At 47.3% G+C, this 17,562-nt stretch overlaps 2 protein-coding genes across 4 annotated transcripts in view; both read right to left on the bottom strand.

Annotated features, from left to right (window-relative positions):
• The window catches only part of LOC118369030 (epithelial cell-transforming sequence 2 oncogene-like), a 38,703-nt gene extending 34,783 nt beyond the window's left edge, over positions 1–3,920 (bottom strand). The window contains exons 1-2 of the mRNA XM_052495847.1: positions 3,186–3,920; positions 2,085–2,197 (exon numbers count right to left, since the gene is read on the bottom strand). Of these exons, the coding sequence (XP_052351807.1) occupies positions 2,085–2,197; positions 3,186–3,401 (329 nt within the window). The 5' untranslated portion in view covers positions 3,402–3,920. The remainder of the gene's footprint in view (positions 1–2,084; positions 2,198–3,185) is intronic.
• Positions 3,921–8,460: 4,540 nt separating this feature from the next.
• Positions 8,461–17,264, bottom strand: ccdc28a (coiled-coil domain containing 28A). 3 transcript variants are annotated; one of them, XM_052496226.1, is made up of 6 exons: positions 17,097–17,264; positions 16,370–16,586; positions 16,129–16,295; positions 14,993–15,147; positions 9,111–9,133; positions 8,461–8,736 (listed from the first exon to the last, which is right to left on the bottom strand). In XM_052496226.1, exons 2-6 carry the CDS (start codon positions 16,522–16,524, stop codon positions 8,682–8,684), a joined length of 555 nt encoding a protein of 184 aa, XP_052352186.1. In that variant the 5' UTR covers positions 16,525–16,586; positions 17,097–17,264; the 3' UTR covers positions 8,461–8,681. The 3 variants fall into 3 exon arrangements, with proteins under 3 accessions (XP_052352186.1, XP_052352188.1, XP_052352187.1); XM_052496228.1 differs by having other exon boundaries at positions 8,461–8,732; XM_052496227.1 differs by lacking the exon at positions 17,097–17,264 and having other exon boundaries at positions 16,370–16,720.
• Positions 17,265–17,562: the final 298 nt, after the last annotated feature.

Below are 17,562 nucleotides of genomic sequence, written 5' to 3'. Positions count from 1 at the left end.
ACCATCGAGAGCATCCTGACCGGTTGCATCACTGCCTGGTATGGCAACTGCTCGGAATCTGACTGTAAGGCGCTACAGAGGGTAGTGCTTACGGCCCAGTACATCACTGGGGCCAAGCTTCCTGTCATCCCGGACCTCTATACCAGGCAGTGTCAGAGGAAAGCCCATGAAATAGAGACTTCAGTCATCCAAGTCATAGACTGTTTTCTCTGCTACCGCAAGACAAGCGGTACCGGAGCGCCAAGTCCAGGTCCAAAAGGCTCCTTAACAGCTTCTACCTCCAAGCCATAAGACTCCTGAACACCTAATCAAATGGCTACCCAGACTATTTACATTGACCCCGACCCTCCATTTGTGTTGTACACTGCTACTACTTGCTGTTTATTATCTATGCATAGTCACTCAGGCCCAGAATCTTATATATGCAAATCATTAGTAGATTTGGATATAAAACACTCTGACGTTTCTAAAACTGTCTGAATGATGTCTGTGAGTATAACAGAACTCATATGGCAGGCTAAAAACTGAGAAAAAATCCAAACAGGAAGTGGGAAATCTGAGGTTTGTAGTTTTTCCAAGTCTTTGCCTATCGAATATACAGTGTCTATGGGGTCATATTGCACTTCCTAGGGGTTCCACTAGATGGCAACAGTCTTTAGAACCTTGTTTGAGGTTTCTCCTGTGAAGGAAGAGGGAATGAGAGCTGATTGAGTCAGGGCTCTTCCAGAGTGGCATGAGCTGATCACGCGCGCTCACGTGAGAGCGACCATTGCATTTCTGAAGACAAAGGAATTCTCCGGTTGGAACATTATTGAAGATTTATGTTAAAAACACCCTAAAGATTGATTCTATATATCGTTTGACATGTTTCTATGGACTGTAACAGAACTTTTTGACTTTTCGTCTGGACCTAGTGATCACGCCTCATGAATTTGGATTACTGGGCTAAACGTGCGAAAGAAAGGGAGGTATTTGGACATAAATGATGGACTTTATCCAACAAAACAAACATTTATTGTGGAACTGGGATTCCTGGGAGTGCATTCTGATGAAGATCAAAGGTAAATTAATATTTATAATGCTATTTCTGACTTCCGTTGACTCCACAACATGGCGGTATGTATGTATGGCTTGGTTTTGTGTCTGAGCGCTGTACTCAGATTATTGCATGGTGTGTTTTTTCCGTAAAGTTTTTAAAAAATCTGACACAGCGGTGGCATTAAGGAGAAGTGGATCTAAAATTACATGCATAACACTTGTATCTTTGATCAATGTTTATTATGAGTATTTCTGTAAATTGATGTGGCTCTCTGCAAAATAACCGGATGTTTTGGAACTACTGAACGTAACGCGCCAATGTAAACTGAGATTTTTGGATATAAATATGAACTTTATCGAACAAAACATACATGTATTGTGTAACATGAATTCCTACGAGTGTCATCTGATGAAGATCAAAGGTTAGTGATTAATTTTATCTCTATTTCTGCTTTTTGTGACTCCTCTCTTTGGCTGGAAAAATGGCTGCGTTTTGCTGTGACTAGGCTCTGACCTTACATAATCGTTTGGTGTGCTTTCGTCGTAAAGCCTTTTTGAAATCGGACACTGTGGTGGGATTAACAAGAAGTGTATCTTTAAAATGGTGTAAAATACATCGATGTTTGAGGAATTTTAATTATGGGATTTCTGTTGTTTTGAATTTGGCGCCCTGCAATTTCACTGGCTGTTGTCGAGGTGGGACGCTACCAGAGAGGTTTAAACAACATTTCATAGAACGGAAAGGACTGTGAGGGGAACCACACACACACACACACACACACACACACACACACACACACACACACACACACACACACACACACACACAATAAATAAGAAATGTTTTAATTATTGTTTGTATATCATTGTATTTTTAATTTGTGCGACTGTCCTTGTCTATCAGTGTTTTGTTACTTGTCAAGTTTTGTGTTTTTTGTTGTTGTTGTGGACCCCAGTATCTGCTGCTTCTGCAAGAACTCATGGGGATCCAGATAAACCATAACAATAGGCCTGTCAGAGGCCCCTGTCTGTCAGAAGGGGCTTACTTGAGCTGGGACTTGGTGCATTGTGACAGCAGCGCCTGCAGGAAGAGTTTTCTCTGGCGGTCAGTCCAAAGGTCAAACCAGTGAAGCACCAGGGTCGTCCGCTCCTCAAACAACTGACAGGTCATAGAACAAGATGTAGATTAACATTGATTTACATTAACTTACAGAGGAGGAGGAGTATCTTAATGCTCACAACCCAACATCTCAACACACAAACACACAGCCTACCCTGAGACAAGCACAGCCTACCCTGAGACAAGCACAGCCTACCCTGAGACAAGCACAGCCTACCTGGAGACAAGCACAGCCTACCTGGAGACAAACACAGCCTACATGGAGACAAACACAGCCTACCTGGAGACAAACACAGCCTGCCTGGAGACAAACACAGCCTGCCTGGAGACAAACACAGCCTACCCTGAGACAAACACAGCCTACCTGGAGACAAACACAGCCTACCTGGAGACAAACACAGCCTACCTGGAGACAAACACAGCCTACCTGGAGACAAACACAGCCTACCTGGAGACAAACACAGCCTACCTGGAGACAAACACAGCCTACACAAAGACACACACACAGCCTACTCCGAGACACACACACACGTAGCCTACCCCGAGACACTCACACAGCCTACTCCGAGACACACACACACACACACACACACACACACACACACACACACACACACACACACACACACACACACACACACACACACACACACACACACACACACACAGTCTACCCCGAGACACACACACACAGTCTACCCCGAGACACACACACAGCCTACCCTGAAGCAGACAATGGGTTTTTTTTGCAAAAATATAGTAGCATTGGAATGAATAGATGTACAAGTTATATGGAGATTTGCCCCTTGTGGATCAGTTGGTATGGTGCTACCAACGCTGGGTTATGGGTTCGATTCCCACAAGGCACCAGTACAAAAATAACATGCACTCATTACTGTAAGTCACCTCTCCTAAATTACTCAAATATAAATATGTTTTAGTAGGGAAGGCCAAGGTGGTGGAAAACCATAACAAAAATAAAAAGGAGAAAGGAAAATGATTGCTTGTCTTATCTCACTTGGCTGACCTGGTGGTTGGAGGTCTTGTTTGTGATGGGGGTCCAGGCACTGAAGCGGGTGTCGGCTGTCCCTGTGAACGAGCTGCGATGCATCAGGGCCGACTGGGGTTGGTCGTCTGTCCCGCTCAGTTGCCACTGTGTCACGCTGTGAGGACCGGGGTTAGCACCAGGACTGGACCGAACGGTCAGATCCACGGATGTCATTTTATGGGTGGTTTGGGCCATACCACCCGATTATGCTGTTTAATTTAAATCGATAGCCTTCTTTTGGGTAGCCTTTTATAAGCGATTGTTTGCGTGGTTCAAATTCAGTATTTTAAACATAGTGCGGGTAAAATCTTCTTCAGTCAACAGTCCAGTTAAAAATCGGATAATACAATGAATGATACAGCGGTGATACATTTACCCGCGTTTCAAAAACTGGCCGGTCAAGGTCCTATGCAATGTAATTATTCCATAGACCTGCACAAGTGTGACTATAAAGTGCAATTTATTAAAAAACCTACTCTCCTTCCCCACAATTCCTCCCTCTCCTTGCCCGGTCTCCTTAGAGATAGAATAACAGAAACTAGAGCATAAGGCGCATGCAACATTCCCACGCACATCGCCGGTAGTGGTCCCTGTTCACCGACCTTCTCATCCAATGGGTTCTGGAGACGTGACAAGAGTGGACACGAGGAATATAAATCCGATTCGGAGTGTCGGGTTCCTACAGTGCGCGCGCACTGGGAGGCTTTGGTTACGGAGTAGTCTAGGCTGCTTGGTCAACAGGATCGGCCTGTGCACCGCACATGATCTGTCACTGATAGAGAGAGTTACGACACAAACAATCATTTGCTGAAATGCATCACTTGTGGGGAGTGCAAAAGTAAGCGGACATTATTTCCCCTGAAGGGAAATTCAAGTCTTGGACATTATTAAGATGCGCACAAAGATCACCAGGTGAAAACATACATACTTAAAAAAAATGTTTTTAACCTTTAACTAGGTTAAGAACACATTCTTATTTACAATGAAGGCTTACCAAAAGGCTTCCTGCTGGGATGGGTGCTGGGATTAAAATATTTAATTTATAGGACAAAACGACACAACAAGAGAGACAACACTACATAAAGAGATCTAAGACAACAACACAGCAAGGCAGCAACAGATGACAACATAGCAAGGCAGCAACACATGACAACATAGCAAGGCAGCAACACATGACAACATAGCAAGGCAGCAACACATGACAACATAGCAAGGCAGCAACACATGACAACATAGCAAGGCAGCAACACATGACAACATCGCAAGACAGCAACACATAACGTGGTAGCAACACAACATGACAACAACATGGTTGTAGCACAAAACATGGTATTGCATTTATTTCACGTTTATTTAACTAGGTAGGCCATTGGAGAACAAGTTCTCATTTGCAACTGTGACCTGATCAAGATAAAGCAAAGCAGTGCGACACAAACAGAGTTACACATAAACAAACATACAGTCAATAACACAATATATAAAATATATATATACAGTGAGTGCCAATTATGTGAGATTAGGGAGGTAAGGCAATAGATAGGCCGTAGTGGCGAAGTAATTACAATTTAGCAATTAAACACTGGAGTGATAGATGTGCAGAATAGTTATTTTATTTAACCAGGTAGGCCAGTTGAGAACAAGTTCTCATTTACAACTGTGACCTGGTCGAGATGAATGTGCAAGTAAAGATACTGGGGTGCAAAGGAGCAAAAATAAATAACAATATGGGAATGTTGTAGTTGGATGGGATGTTTACAGATGGACTATTTACAGATGGGGTATGTACCAATGGGCTATTTACATATGGGATATGTACCAATGGGCTATTTACACATGGGGTATATTCACAGATGGGCTATGTACCAATGGGCTATGTACAGATGGGCTATGTACCAATGGGCTATTTACAGATGGGCTATGTACCAATGGGCTATTTACAGATGGGCTATGTACCAATGGGCTATTTATACAGATGGGCTATGTACCAATGGGCTATGTACAGATGGGCTATGTACCAATGGGCTATTTACAGATGGGCTATGTACCAATGGGCTATTTACAGATGGGCTATTTACAGATGGGCTATGTACAGATGGGCTATATACAGATGGGCTATGTACCAATGGGCTATTTACAGATGGGCTATGTACACATGGGCTATATACAGATGGGCTATGTACCAATGGGCTATTTACAGATGGGCTATGTACCAATTTGCAGATGGGCTATGTACAGATGGGCTTTTTACAGATGGGCTATTTACAGATGGGCTATGTACAGATGGGATATGTACCAATGGGCTATTTACAGATGGGCTATGTACCAGTGGGCGATTTACAGATGGGATATGTACAGGTGGGCTTTTTACAGATGGGATTTTTACAGATGGGCTATTTACAGATGGGCTATGTACCAATGGGCTATTTACAGATGGGCTATGTACCAGTGGGCGATTTACAGATGAGGTATGTACCGATGGGCTATTTACAGATGGGATATGTACAGGTGCAGTGATCTGTGAGCTGCTCTGACAGCTGGTGTTTAAAGTTAGTGAGGGAGATATGAGTCTCCAGCTTCAGTGATTTTTGCAATTAGTTCCAGTCATTTCCAGCAGAGAACTGGAAGGAAAGGCGGCCAAAGGAGGAATTGGCTTTGGGGGTGACCAGTGAAATATACCTGCTGGAGCGCATGCTACTGGTGGGTAACCTCATCTGGAGGTTAGTTAACACAGTGTCCAACGAAGGGCCAGAAGTATACAGAATGGTGTCGTCTGCGTAGAGGTGGATCAGAGAATCGCCAGCAGCAAGAGCGACATCATTGATGTATACAGAGAAAATATTCAGAAATTTGAAGAGATTTGAACCCCGTGGTACCCCCCCATAGAGACTGCCAGAGGTTCAGACAACAGGCCCTCTGATTTGACAGAGGTAGTAGTAGTAGTAGTAGTTGGTGAACCAGGCGAGGCAGTCATTTGAGAAACCAAGGCTGTTGAGTCTGCCGATAAGAATATGGTGATTGACAGAGTGGAAAGCCTTGGCCAGGTCGATGAATACAGCTGCACAGTATTGTCTTTTATTGATGGTGGTTATGATATGGTACAAACATTATTGGGTACAAACAACAGCAAAAAGGGCAAGGTAGAGACAACAATACATCACACAAAGCAGCCACATCTGTCAGTAAGAGGGTCCATGATTGAGTCTTTGAATGAAGAGATGGAGATAAAACTGTCCAGTTTGAGTGTTTTGTTGCAGCTCGTTCCAGTCGCTAGCTGCAGCAAATTGAAACCCAGGGATGCGTGTGCTTTGGGGACCTTTAACAGAATGCGAGTGGCAGAACGGGTGTTGTATGTGGAGGATGAGGGCTGCAGTAGATATGTCAGATAGTGGGGAATGAGGCCTCGCCACCACCATCCATCATATGAGTAAAGCACAGAAACATGATTGAAGTCATTAGAATTCTCTTTATTTACTTTTTCCTAAAACCGAGGAAAATAAAATCAGAACAATCCACCCCAACCACATTAATTAACAATAAAACCTCAATCTGTAATGTACAGGATTACTCTAAATAAAAAGGTTGACAATCAAGCAGTTTCAAAGTATGATTATTGCATTCCAACTGCATATAAGACAAATATGTGTAGGAGAAGGTCAAATATATATATAAATAAATATATATATATTTATATCTCAATGTAACACTGGTTCAAACCAAGGCAACAATAAAAGGCATCAACATTTGTCCAGACACTCATGTGGATATGTGCAGGGAGTTTCCCACTTTAAACAAAGTCGCAAATACATGCAACTGTGTTTGCAGTGTGTTCGACAGATAAGTGGAGGATGGTGATTAGGCCCAATCCCATAAACCCCTAGCCCCAAGGAGAGGAGAGGGAAGAGGGGGGGGTGGACGGTAGAGGAGAAGAGGGGGCGGAAGAGGGCAGGGTAGAGGAGAAGAGGGGACGGGAGAGGGCAGGATAGAGGAGAAGAGGGGACGGGAGAGGGCAGGATAGAGGAGAAGAGGGGACGGGAGAGGGCAGGATAGAGGAGAAGAGGGGACGGGGGAGAGGGCAGGATAGAGGAGAAGAGGGGAGGGCAGGATGGAGGGAGAGGGGCAGGGCAGGGTAGAGGAGAAGAGGGGACGGGAGAGGGCAGGATGGAGGAGAAGAGGGGACGGGAGAGGGCAGGATAGAGGAGAAGAGGGGACGGGAGAGGGCAGGGTAGAGGAGAAGAGGGGACGGGAGAGGGCAGGATAGAGGAGAAGAGGGGACGGGAGAGGGCAGGATAGAGGAGAAGAGGGGACGGGAGAGGGCAGGATAGAGGAGAAGAGGGGACGGGAGAGGGCAGGATAGAGGAGAAGAGGGGACGGGAGAGGGCAGGATAGAGGAGAAGAGGGGACGGGAGAGGGCAGGATAGAGGAGAAGAGGGGACGGGAGAGGGCAGGGTAGAGGAGAAGAGGGGACGGGAGAGGGCAGGGTAGAGGAGAAGAGGGGACGGGATGTTAGGACGAGAAGAGAGAGAGAGGGGGACGGTAGAGGGAGAGGGGGGGGACGGTAGAGGAGAAGAGGGGACGGGATGTTAGAGGAGAAGAGAGACGGGGGGGCAGGTAGAGGAGAGGAGGAAGAGGGGGGGGGAGAGTGGAGGGAGAGGAGAAGAGGGGACGGGATGTTAGAGGATAAGAGAAGAGAGGGGGGACGGTAGAGGGGGAGAGGGGGACGGGATGTTAGAGGAGAAGAGAAGAGGGGGGTAGAGGGAGAGGGGACGGTAGAGGAGAAGAGGGGACGGGATGTTAGAGGATAAGAGAAGAGAGGGGGACGGTAGAGAGAGGGGGACGGTAGAGGAGAAGAGGGGACGGGATGTTAGAGGAGAAGAGAAGAGAGGGGGACGGTAGAGGAGAAGAGGGGACGGGATGTTAGAGGAGAAGAGAGAGGGGGACGGTAGAGGAGAGGGGGACGGTAGAGGAGACGGGATGTTAGAGGAGAAGAGAAGAGAGGGGGGACGGTAGAGGAGAAGAGGGGACGGGAGAGAGGAGGAGAGGAGAAGGAGGGGAGGCATATAAGGAAATGAATTTAGGGGATAAGGAGAGGGGGACGGTAGAGGAGAAGAGGGGACGGGAGGAGAGGGGGACGGTAGAGGAGAGGGGGGGACGGGAGAGGAGAAGAGGGGACGGGATGTTAGAGGAGAAGAGAAGAGAGGGGGGGACGGTAGAGGAGAAGAGGGGACGGGATGTTAGAGGAGAAGAGAGAGGGGGACGGTAGAGGAGAGGGGGACGGTAGAGGAGAAGAGGGGACGGGATGTTAGAGGAGAAGAGAAGAGAGGGGGGACGGTAGAGGAGAAGAGGGGACGGGAGAGGGGAGGAGAGGAGAAGAGGGGAGGCATATAAGGAAATGAATTTAGGGGATAAGGAAATCAAATAAAGAGAGGTGGTTAGGAGACGAGGTGGTAAGGAGATGAGACTTGACTGCAGACCGACTTAAATGCTGGCTGTCCTGGGTATCTCCTGGCTGTCTGCCAGATTCAGCTTCTGACTTGTGGAGAGGAGATTGGAGTCAAGGAGAACAGCTGAAACACACACACACCTCACTCACTCTGCTCTGAGCCCCCCCCCCACACACCTCACTCACTCTGCTCTGAGCCCCCCCTCCCACACACACTTCACTCACTCTGCTCTGAGCCCCCCACACACACCTCACTCACTCTGCTCTCAGCCCCCCCACACACACCTCACTCACTCTGCTCTCAGCCCCCCTCCCCCCCCACACACCTCACTCACTCTGCTCTCAGCCCCCCCCACTCACTCTGCTCTCAGCCCCCCTCCCCCCCCCACACACCTCACTCACTCTGCTCTCAGCCCCCCCCCTCACACACCAACCCTGTCCACACAAGCCTTCTAAAAGGATACATTGATGAACTCAGTTCCTCTAGCTGTAGAGAGGGACAGAGATGTTTCATTACATTGAGCCAAGATACATACACAGAGCATGAGGTGTGTGTGTGTGTGTGTGTGTGTGGCTTTGTTCTCACATGAGAAGGCTTCGATCTGGAGATTAGGCCTAACTTTGGCCTTGTGAAAACAGAGAAATCCCTGTTTGACACGCTGAGGGAGGCCCTGTGTGTTGGGATCTTAGGGCCTAGACTGCTACCAAGTACTTTCACAGTGTTAACAGAATTTCAAGATCCAACAAACACTTAAAAAAGGTAGACTCTGCGATAATGACGCAGATGCAGAAAGTAGTAAACAGCCAAGTGGGTCAAATTCCACAACAACTAAGAGCGGTGAAGCGCGAGGCTCAACTTCTCTTGTTTTGGTGTCCTGGTTACTACGCGTTGAACAGAGTGAAGCCAACCACGAGATGCAGTGTGTGTCTCACTGAAGTCTCATCTCAGTCATATCAATATCTTGCAGTGCTGCTCGTGGCAACGTAATTTAGCCGATTCTACTTTTACGGTGGTCTAAGCCACTGCAGCGTGGGTTAGAATCCACATCTACCCCTGTAGCGTGGGTTAGAATCCACATCTACCCCTGTAGCGTGGGTTAGAATCAACATCTACCCCTGTAGCGTGGGTTAGAATCCACATCTACCCCTGTAGCGTGGGTTAGAATCCACATCTACCCCTGTAGCGTGGTCTAGAATCCACATCTACCCCTGTAGCGTGGGCTAGAATCCACATCTACCCCTGTAGCGTGGTCTAGAATCCACATCTACCCCTGCAGCGTGGGCTAGAATCCACATCTACCCCTGTAGCGTGGGCTAGAATCCACATCTACCCCTGTAGCGTGGGCTAGAATCCACATCGACCCCTGTAGCGTGGGCTAGAATCCACATCTACCCCTGTAGCGTGGGTCAGAATCCACATCTACCCCTGTAGCGTGGGTCAGAATCCACATCTACCCCTGTAGCGTGGGTCAGAATCCACATCTACCCCTGTAGCGTGGGTCAGAATCCACATCTACCCCTGTAGCGTGGGTCAGAATCCACATCTACCCCTGTAGCGTGGGTCAGAATCCACATCTACCCCTGTAGCGTGGGTCAGAATCACATCTACCCCTGTAGCGTGGGTCAGAATCCACATCTACCCCTGTAGCGTGGGTCAGAATCCACATCTACCCCTGTAGCGTGGGTCAGAATCCATCTACCCCTGCTATTTCAGCGTGGGTCAGAATCCACATCTACCCCTGTAGCGTGGGTCAGAATGCACATCTACCCCTGTAGCGTGGGTCAGAAGCCACATCTACTGTCAGCGTGGGCTAGAATCCATCCCACTGCTATTTCAGCGTGGGTTAGAATCCATCCCACTGCTATTTCAGCGTGGGCTAGAATCCATCCCACTGCTATTTCAGCGTGAGAATCCATCCCACTGCTATTTCAGCGAGCCACAGAATCCATCCCACTGCTATTTCAGCGTGGGTTAGAATCCATCCCACTGCTATTTCAGCGTGGGCTAGAATCCATCCCACTGCTATTTCAGCGTGGGCTAGAATCCATCCCACTGCTATTTCAGCGTGGGTTAGAATCCATCCCACTGCTATTTCAGCGTGGGCTAGAATCCATCCCACTGCTATTTCAGCGTGGGCTAGAATCCATCCCACTGCTATTTCAGCGTGGGTTAGAATCCATCCCACTGCTATTTCAGCGTGGGTTAGAATCCATCCCACTGCTATTTCAGCGTGGGTTAGAATCCATCCCACTGCTATTTCAGCGTGGGCTAGAATCCATCCCACTGCTATTTCAGCGTGGGCTAGAATCCATCCCACTGCTATTTCAGCGTGGGTTAGAATCCATCCCACTGCTATTTCAGCGTGGGCTAGAATCCATCCCACTGCTATTTCAGCGTGGGCTAGAATCCATCCCACTGCTATTTCAGCGTGGGTTAGAATCCATCCCACTGCTATTTCAGCGTGGGCTAGAATCCATCCCACTGCTATTTCAGCGTGGGTTAGAATCCATCCCACTGCTATTTCAGCGTGGGTTAGAATCCATCCCACTGCTATTTCAGCGTGGGTTAGAATCCATCCCACTGCTATTTCAGCGTGGGTTAGAATCCATCCCACTGCTATTTCAGCGTGGGTTAGAATCCATCCCACTGCTATTTCAGCGTGGGCTAGAATCCATCCCACTGCTATTTCAGCGTGGGTTAGAATCCATCCCACTGCTATTTCAGCGTGGGTTAGAATCCATCCCACTGCTATTTCAGCGTGGGTTAGAATCCATCCCACTGCTATTTCAGCGTGGGTTAGAATCCATCCCACTGCTATTTCAGCGTGGTTTAGAATCCATCCCACTGCTATTTCAGCATGGTTTAGAATCCATCCCACTGCTATTTCAGCGTGGTTTAGAATCCATCCCACTGCTATTTCAGCGTGGTTTAGAATCCATCCCACTGCTATTTCAGCACTCTCCTCTTTCTTTCCAATAAACAAAATAAACATGACGAGTGGAATCGTCCCACTCCAAAAATATATGGTCTCTTGCAAAAGTATTCAGACCCCTTGGATTTCTTCACATTTTATTGTGTTACAAAGTGGGATTAAAATGGATTTAATAGTTTTTTTTTGTCAACAATCTATACAAAACACTAAACATAAAAAAAATAAAAAAATGTTTTAAAAAGTTTGCCAAGGTATTCAGCTCCTTGACTCAATACACGTTAGAATAACCTTTAGCATCAATTACCGCTGGGAGTTTTTTTTCGCGGGTAAATTATATAAGAGCGTTTCCCACCTGGATTGTACAAGATTTGGACAATATTCTTTAAAAAAAATTCTTCAAGCTCTGTCAAGATGTTGGGGATCATGGCTAGATGGTTGTTTAAGTCTTAACAGCCTTTCAAGCTGATTTAAGTCCAAACTGTAACTTGGCCACTCTTCTCTCAATGCAATGCTCACTCTATGGGCTATCTGGCTGGCTAGCTAGCTAGCAAACAAACATTGCTACACACAATATCAAAGCCAATATCAGCATGTAAAGTAGCTAGTTAGCTATAAAAACCGGCCAAACAAACTGCACAATCAATTTAGGAGTCAACAATCTCACCATGTGCAACCTGCAGAGTGATGTGCCTCACACAGTATGACATTCGCAACGGTAGATTTACTTGGTGTAGATGGGGAAACTTTATAGTGTATGTGGACACCCCTTCAAATTAGCGGATTCAGCTATTTCAGCCTTACCCATTGCTGACAGGTGCATAAGAATATATATATATATATTCTTACCCATTGCTGACAGGTGCATAAGAATATATATATATATATATATAAAAATCTATTAATAAAAAATTAAAAAATAATAATAAAAAAATTAAATAAAAAAAATCGGGCACACAGCCATGCAATCTCCATAGACAAACATTGACAGGTGCATAAGAAAGAAAAAAATATATATATATATCTGTCCCAATAATGGGACGTGCTTATTATACACTGCTCAAAAAAATAAAGGGAACACTTAAACAACACAATGTAACTCCAAGTCAATCACACTTTGTGAAATCAAACTGTCCACTTAGGAAGCAACACTGATTGACAATACATTTCACATGCTGCTGTGCAAATGGAATAGACAACAGGTGGAAATTATTAGCAAGACACCCCCAATAAAGGAGTGGTTTTGCAGGTGGTGACCACAGACCACTTCTCAGTTCCTATGCTTCCTGGCTGATGTTTTGGTCACTTTTGAATGCTGGCGGTGCTTTCACTCTAGTGGTAGCATGAGACGGAATCTACAACCCACACAAGTGGCTCAGGTAGTGCAGCTCATCCAGGATGGCACATCAATGCGAACTGTGGCAAGAAGGTTTGCTGTGTCTGTCAGCGTAGTGTCCAGAGCATGGAGGCGCTACCTGGAGACAGGCCAGTACATCAGGAGACGTGGAGGAGGCCGTAGGAGGGCAACAACCCAGCAGCAGGACCGCTACCTCCGCCTTTGTGCAAGGAGGAGCAGGAGGAGCACTGCCAGAGCCCTGCAAAATTACCTCCAGCAGACCACAAATGTGCATGTGTCTGCTCAAACGGTCAGAAACAGACTCCATGAGGGTGGTATGAGGGCCCGACGTCCACAGGTGGGGGTTGTGCTTACAGCCCAACACCGTGCAGGACGTTTGGCATTTGCCAGAGAACACCAAGATTGGCAAATTCGCCACTGGCGCCCTGTGCTCTTCACAGATGAAAGCAGGTTCACACTGAGCACATGTGACAGACGTGACAGTCTGGAGACGCCGTGGAGAACGTTCTGCTGCCTGCAACATCCTCCAGCATGACCGGTTTGGCGGTGGGTCAGTCATGGTGTGGGGTGGCATTTCTTTGGGGGGGCCGCACAGCCCTCCATGTGCTCGCCAGAGGTAGCCTGACTGCCATTAGGTACCGAGATAAGATCCTCAGACCCCTTGTGAGACCATATGCTGGTGCGGTTGGCCCTGGGTTCCTCCTAATGCAAGACAATGCTAGACCTCATGTGGCTGAACAGGCAGTTAACCCCGTCATTGAAAATAAGATTTTTTTCTTAACTGACTTGCCTCGTTAATAAAAACAGATATAAAAGAAATCTGTGTGTTTAATACATCATCCACAGCATAATTATTAACTTGATCATGCTTTAAAAAGAGATTTAAAAAATAATAATTTAAATATTTTTTTTTACCTTTATTTAACTAGGCAAGTCAGTTAAGAACAAATTCTTATTTTCAATGACGGCCAAGGAACAGCGGGTTAACTGCCTTGTTCAGGGGCAGAACGACAGATTTGTACCTTGTCAGCTCAGGGGATTTGAACTTGCAACCTTTCGGTTACTAGTCCAACGCTCTAACCACTAGGCTACCTGCCACCTCTACACTCTAACCACTAGGCTACCCTGCCACCTCTACACTCTAACCACTAGGCTACCCTGCCACCTCTACACTCTAACCACTAGGCTACCCTGCCACCTCTACACTCTAACCACTAGGCTACCCTGCCACCTCTACACTCTAACCACTAGGCTACCCTGCCACCCCTACACTCTAACCACTAGGCTACCCTGCCACCTCTACACTCTAACCACTAGGCTACCCTGCCACCTCTACACTCTAACCACTAGGCTACCCTGCCACCTCTACACTCTAACCACTAGGCTACCCTGCCACCTCTACACTCTAACCACTAGGCTACCCTGCCACCTCTACACTCTAACCACTAGGCTCCCCTGCCGCCCAATGTCTCGTGTTATTGTTACCCATCGACCAATCACTGTCCTTTCTTTATGAGGCTTTTCAAAAAGCTCTTTATAGATGAATCTGTTCTTGAAATTCAATACTTGCCTGAGGGAGGGAGGGAGGGAGGGAGGGAGGGAGGGAGGGAGGGAGGGAGGGAGGGAGCCAGGTAGGTAGGTAGGTAGGTAGGTAGGTAGGTAGGTAGGTATGTATGTATGTATGTATGTATGTATGTATGTATGTATGTATGTGGGACAGAGGAAGGAGTGGTCATTCAAAAATCATGTCAACCTCTATTTCACACAGTGAGTCCATGTAACTTATGTGATTTGTTAAGCCACATTTTTGTCCTGAACTAATGTAGGCTAATGTAAACAAAGGTGCTGAGTAGTTATGGAACGACAGGATTTCTGTTAGAATTTCTTATTTCTCTTTAAAAAAATATATTATTTCACTTTGACAGAGTAATTTAAGTAGATTGTTGACAAAAGCTGACAATTAAATCCATTGTAAAAACCCCACTTTGCTTTGTAACACAAAGCGGTCTGAATACTTGCAAGACACTGAACATTAACCAAACCTATTCCCAGATCTTACGTTGAGCAGTAGTTTGTCCATGTTGGAGTCGCAGGCGGTCTTCCGTTGGTCCTCAGGCATCTCGTCCACCTCCCCATAAAGGTCAAAGTGCAGCCGAGCCAACTTCTCCTGCATCTCTCTCACATGTTCCATCTGATCTATAGAACACTCATTACCTAGAGGGAGAGGGGCAGGGGAGAGAGAGGGAGCGAGAGGGGGGAAGAGGGAGCGAGAGGGGGGGGAAGAGGGAGCGAGAGGGGGGAAGAGGGAGCGAGAGGGGGGAAGAGGGATGTGAGGGGGGAAGAGGGACATTTTTGGGGGGAACTAAGGGGGGAGCGAAGGGGGGGAAGGGAGCAAAGGGGGGAGTAGGGAGCGACGACAGAGGGGGAAGAGGGATTTCTCGAGCGAGAGGGGGGAAGATATTATTTCACTTTGACAGGGGAAGAGGGAGTAGAGGGGGGAAGAGGGAGCGAGAGGGGGGAAGAGGGAGTAAAAGAGGGAGCTTTGCTTTGAAGAGGGAGCAAAGCGGGGGGAAGAGGGAGCAGAGGGGGGAAGAGGGAGCAGGGGGGGGAGGGGGAGCCAAGGGGGGGGGGTATTCCCAGAGGGGGGTAGGGAGCAGTAGTTTGTCCATGGGAGCGAGAGGGGGTAGGGAGCCGAGGGGGGTAGGGATCTCGGGGGTAGGGATAAGGGGGTCAGGGAGCAGCCGGGGGAAGGGGGTAGGGATAGAACACTATTACCTAGAGGGAGAGGGGGCGAGGGGGGAGAGGGAGCGAGAGGGGGGGAAGGGGGAGAGAGAGGGGGGAAGAGGGAGCGAGAGGGGGGAGCGAGAGGGGGGTAGGGAGCGAGAGGGGGAAGGGGGTAGGGAGCGAGGGGGAAGGGGGTAGGGAGCGAGAGGGGGAAGGGGGGGGAGCGAGAGGGGGAAGGGGTAGGGAGCGAGAGGGGGAAGGGGTAGGGAGGAGAGAGGGGGGAGCGAGAGGGGGGAGAGGGAGCGAGAGAGGGGGAGCGAGAGGGGGGAGAGGGGGTAGGGAGCGGGGGGTTAAAAGAGTGGTTATAGATAGTGTTCATGTAAAACTTCACCTGCATACTAACACACAGGTAATATGCTCTTTCAGCAGCAGACACTTTTATCCACTGAGCCACTGGAACCCTGGTCTCACCAAAGGCCTGTAGTTTTCCATTGTGGAAGTCATTGAGAAGGCTCAGCAGTCCTTTCTCCATCTCCTGCACATCGGAGACGTCCGTCAGGAAGGAGTGTTGGATGGGGTCAGCCTGACTCTGGCCTGCCTTACTGCCTGAAGCCTGCTGCGGTCTGGCCTTCACACCCCTGACACACACACAAGCAAATTAAGAACTTCACCTCAAAGCAGTTCAAGTCATCCAGATGATTATGGTTCTTACCTGCGGCTCTTCCCCTTCTGGCTCGAGTGTGTACCCATGTGGCTGAAGCCCAGATGCCGTCCCGAGGCGTTGTTCTTCCGGGTGCTGGTTGGTGGGGCAGGGGCCTGGTTGGTGGAGGGCCTGGAAATCTTTCTCTTCAGCTTCCTATCCTCCATGGCATCATAATATGTAGTTCACTAGTTAGTAGTTAATCACTGGACACTCCTGCAGAAAATATCTAGGATAGTACGATAAACGGTGACAAGTTTAGTAACCCCAACCTCGCACTAACTTAGCTTAACTGTCAGCTACTGACAACAACACGGCATGTCTGCTAGTGTTGGGTCTAGCTAGTTAACCAACCGAACAACACCCATAGCTAACAAGTTAACTAGTAGTAGTAGTATCGCGAGGCCTTCCAAGTCTCGTCTTTTTTACCAACTAGTTAACGCGAACTGGTATCTTCTCAGTGACAACTAAACCCGGAAGTGTCTTTGTAGTTTCACTGAAAAGACACATAAAATGCACATAAAATGGAAAGCAACGTCGTATTTCTAGTTGTCAATAGCTGAACTAGTTGTTGAAAGCGAGAGCAAAGCAGCTAGCTAAACAACGACGTGTTATCGATGTTAGCTAGCTAGCCTAGTTAGCATTGCTATCAAATCAGCCTAAATAACTACACTAGGCTAGCTGATTTAGCTACACAACTTACTACACAGATTGTAATAACATATAACTAGCAACAGACCTCAATTTTCTCCGTTGTTGAAGTTATTCGTAGTGAGTTCATTCGATTTGAACATATTTTAAACCTGTTTGGTCTGTTGTTGTTAGCTTGACTGCGGTCTTCACTAGTTACCACAGCCACGAAGTCTTCCTTATTATTATGACTAAACCGATAGAGGGCGATAGATCTGCACTCTCGTCTATGATTTATAACCCAAATAGTTAATCTGTGTCGTTTTACAGTGGGAGTAAATTAAGCATATTGGGTAGAACAAGCAAGGAGTTGGGTAAAGCCAAACATGAGCTAGTTATATCCTTTTGGCTTGTTTTGTGTGTGCACTAAATCAATTCGACCTTGCACTCCTTCTAAACAAAGCAATATTTGACCACTTTGGCAAAGAGTCAGGTCTATAAAAACGAGTCTCTTTGTAATACATTCTAGTTTTGGAAGCAGAAAAATGTATTGAGATCAGATATTTCATCGATGA

The sequence above is a fragment of the Oncorhynchus keta genome, chromosome 35 (genome assembly GCF_023373465.1).
Source record: "Oncorhynchus keta strain PuntledgeMale-10-30-2019 chromosome 35, Oket_V2, whole genome shotgun sequence".
NCBI classification, from domain to species: domain Eukaryota; kingdom Metazoa; phylum Chordata; class Actinopteri; order Salmoniformes; family Salmonidae; genus Oncorhynchus; species Oncorhynchus keta.
This window is presented reverse-complemented; position numbering and strand designations above follow the sequence as displayed.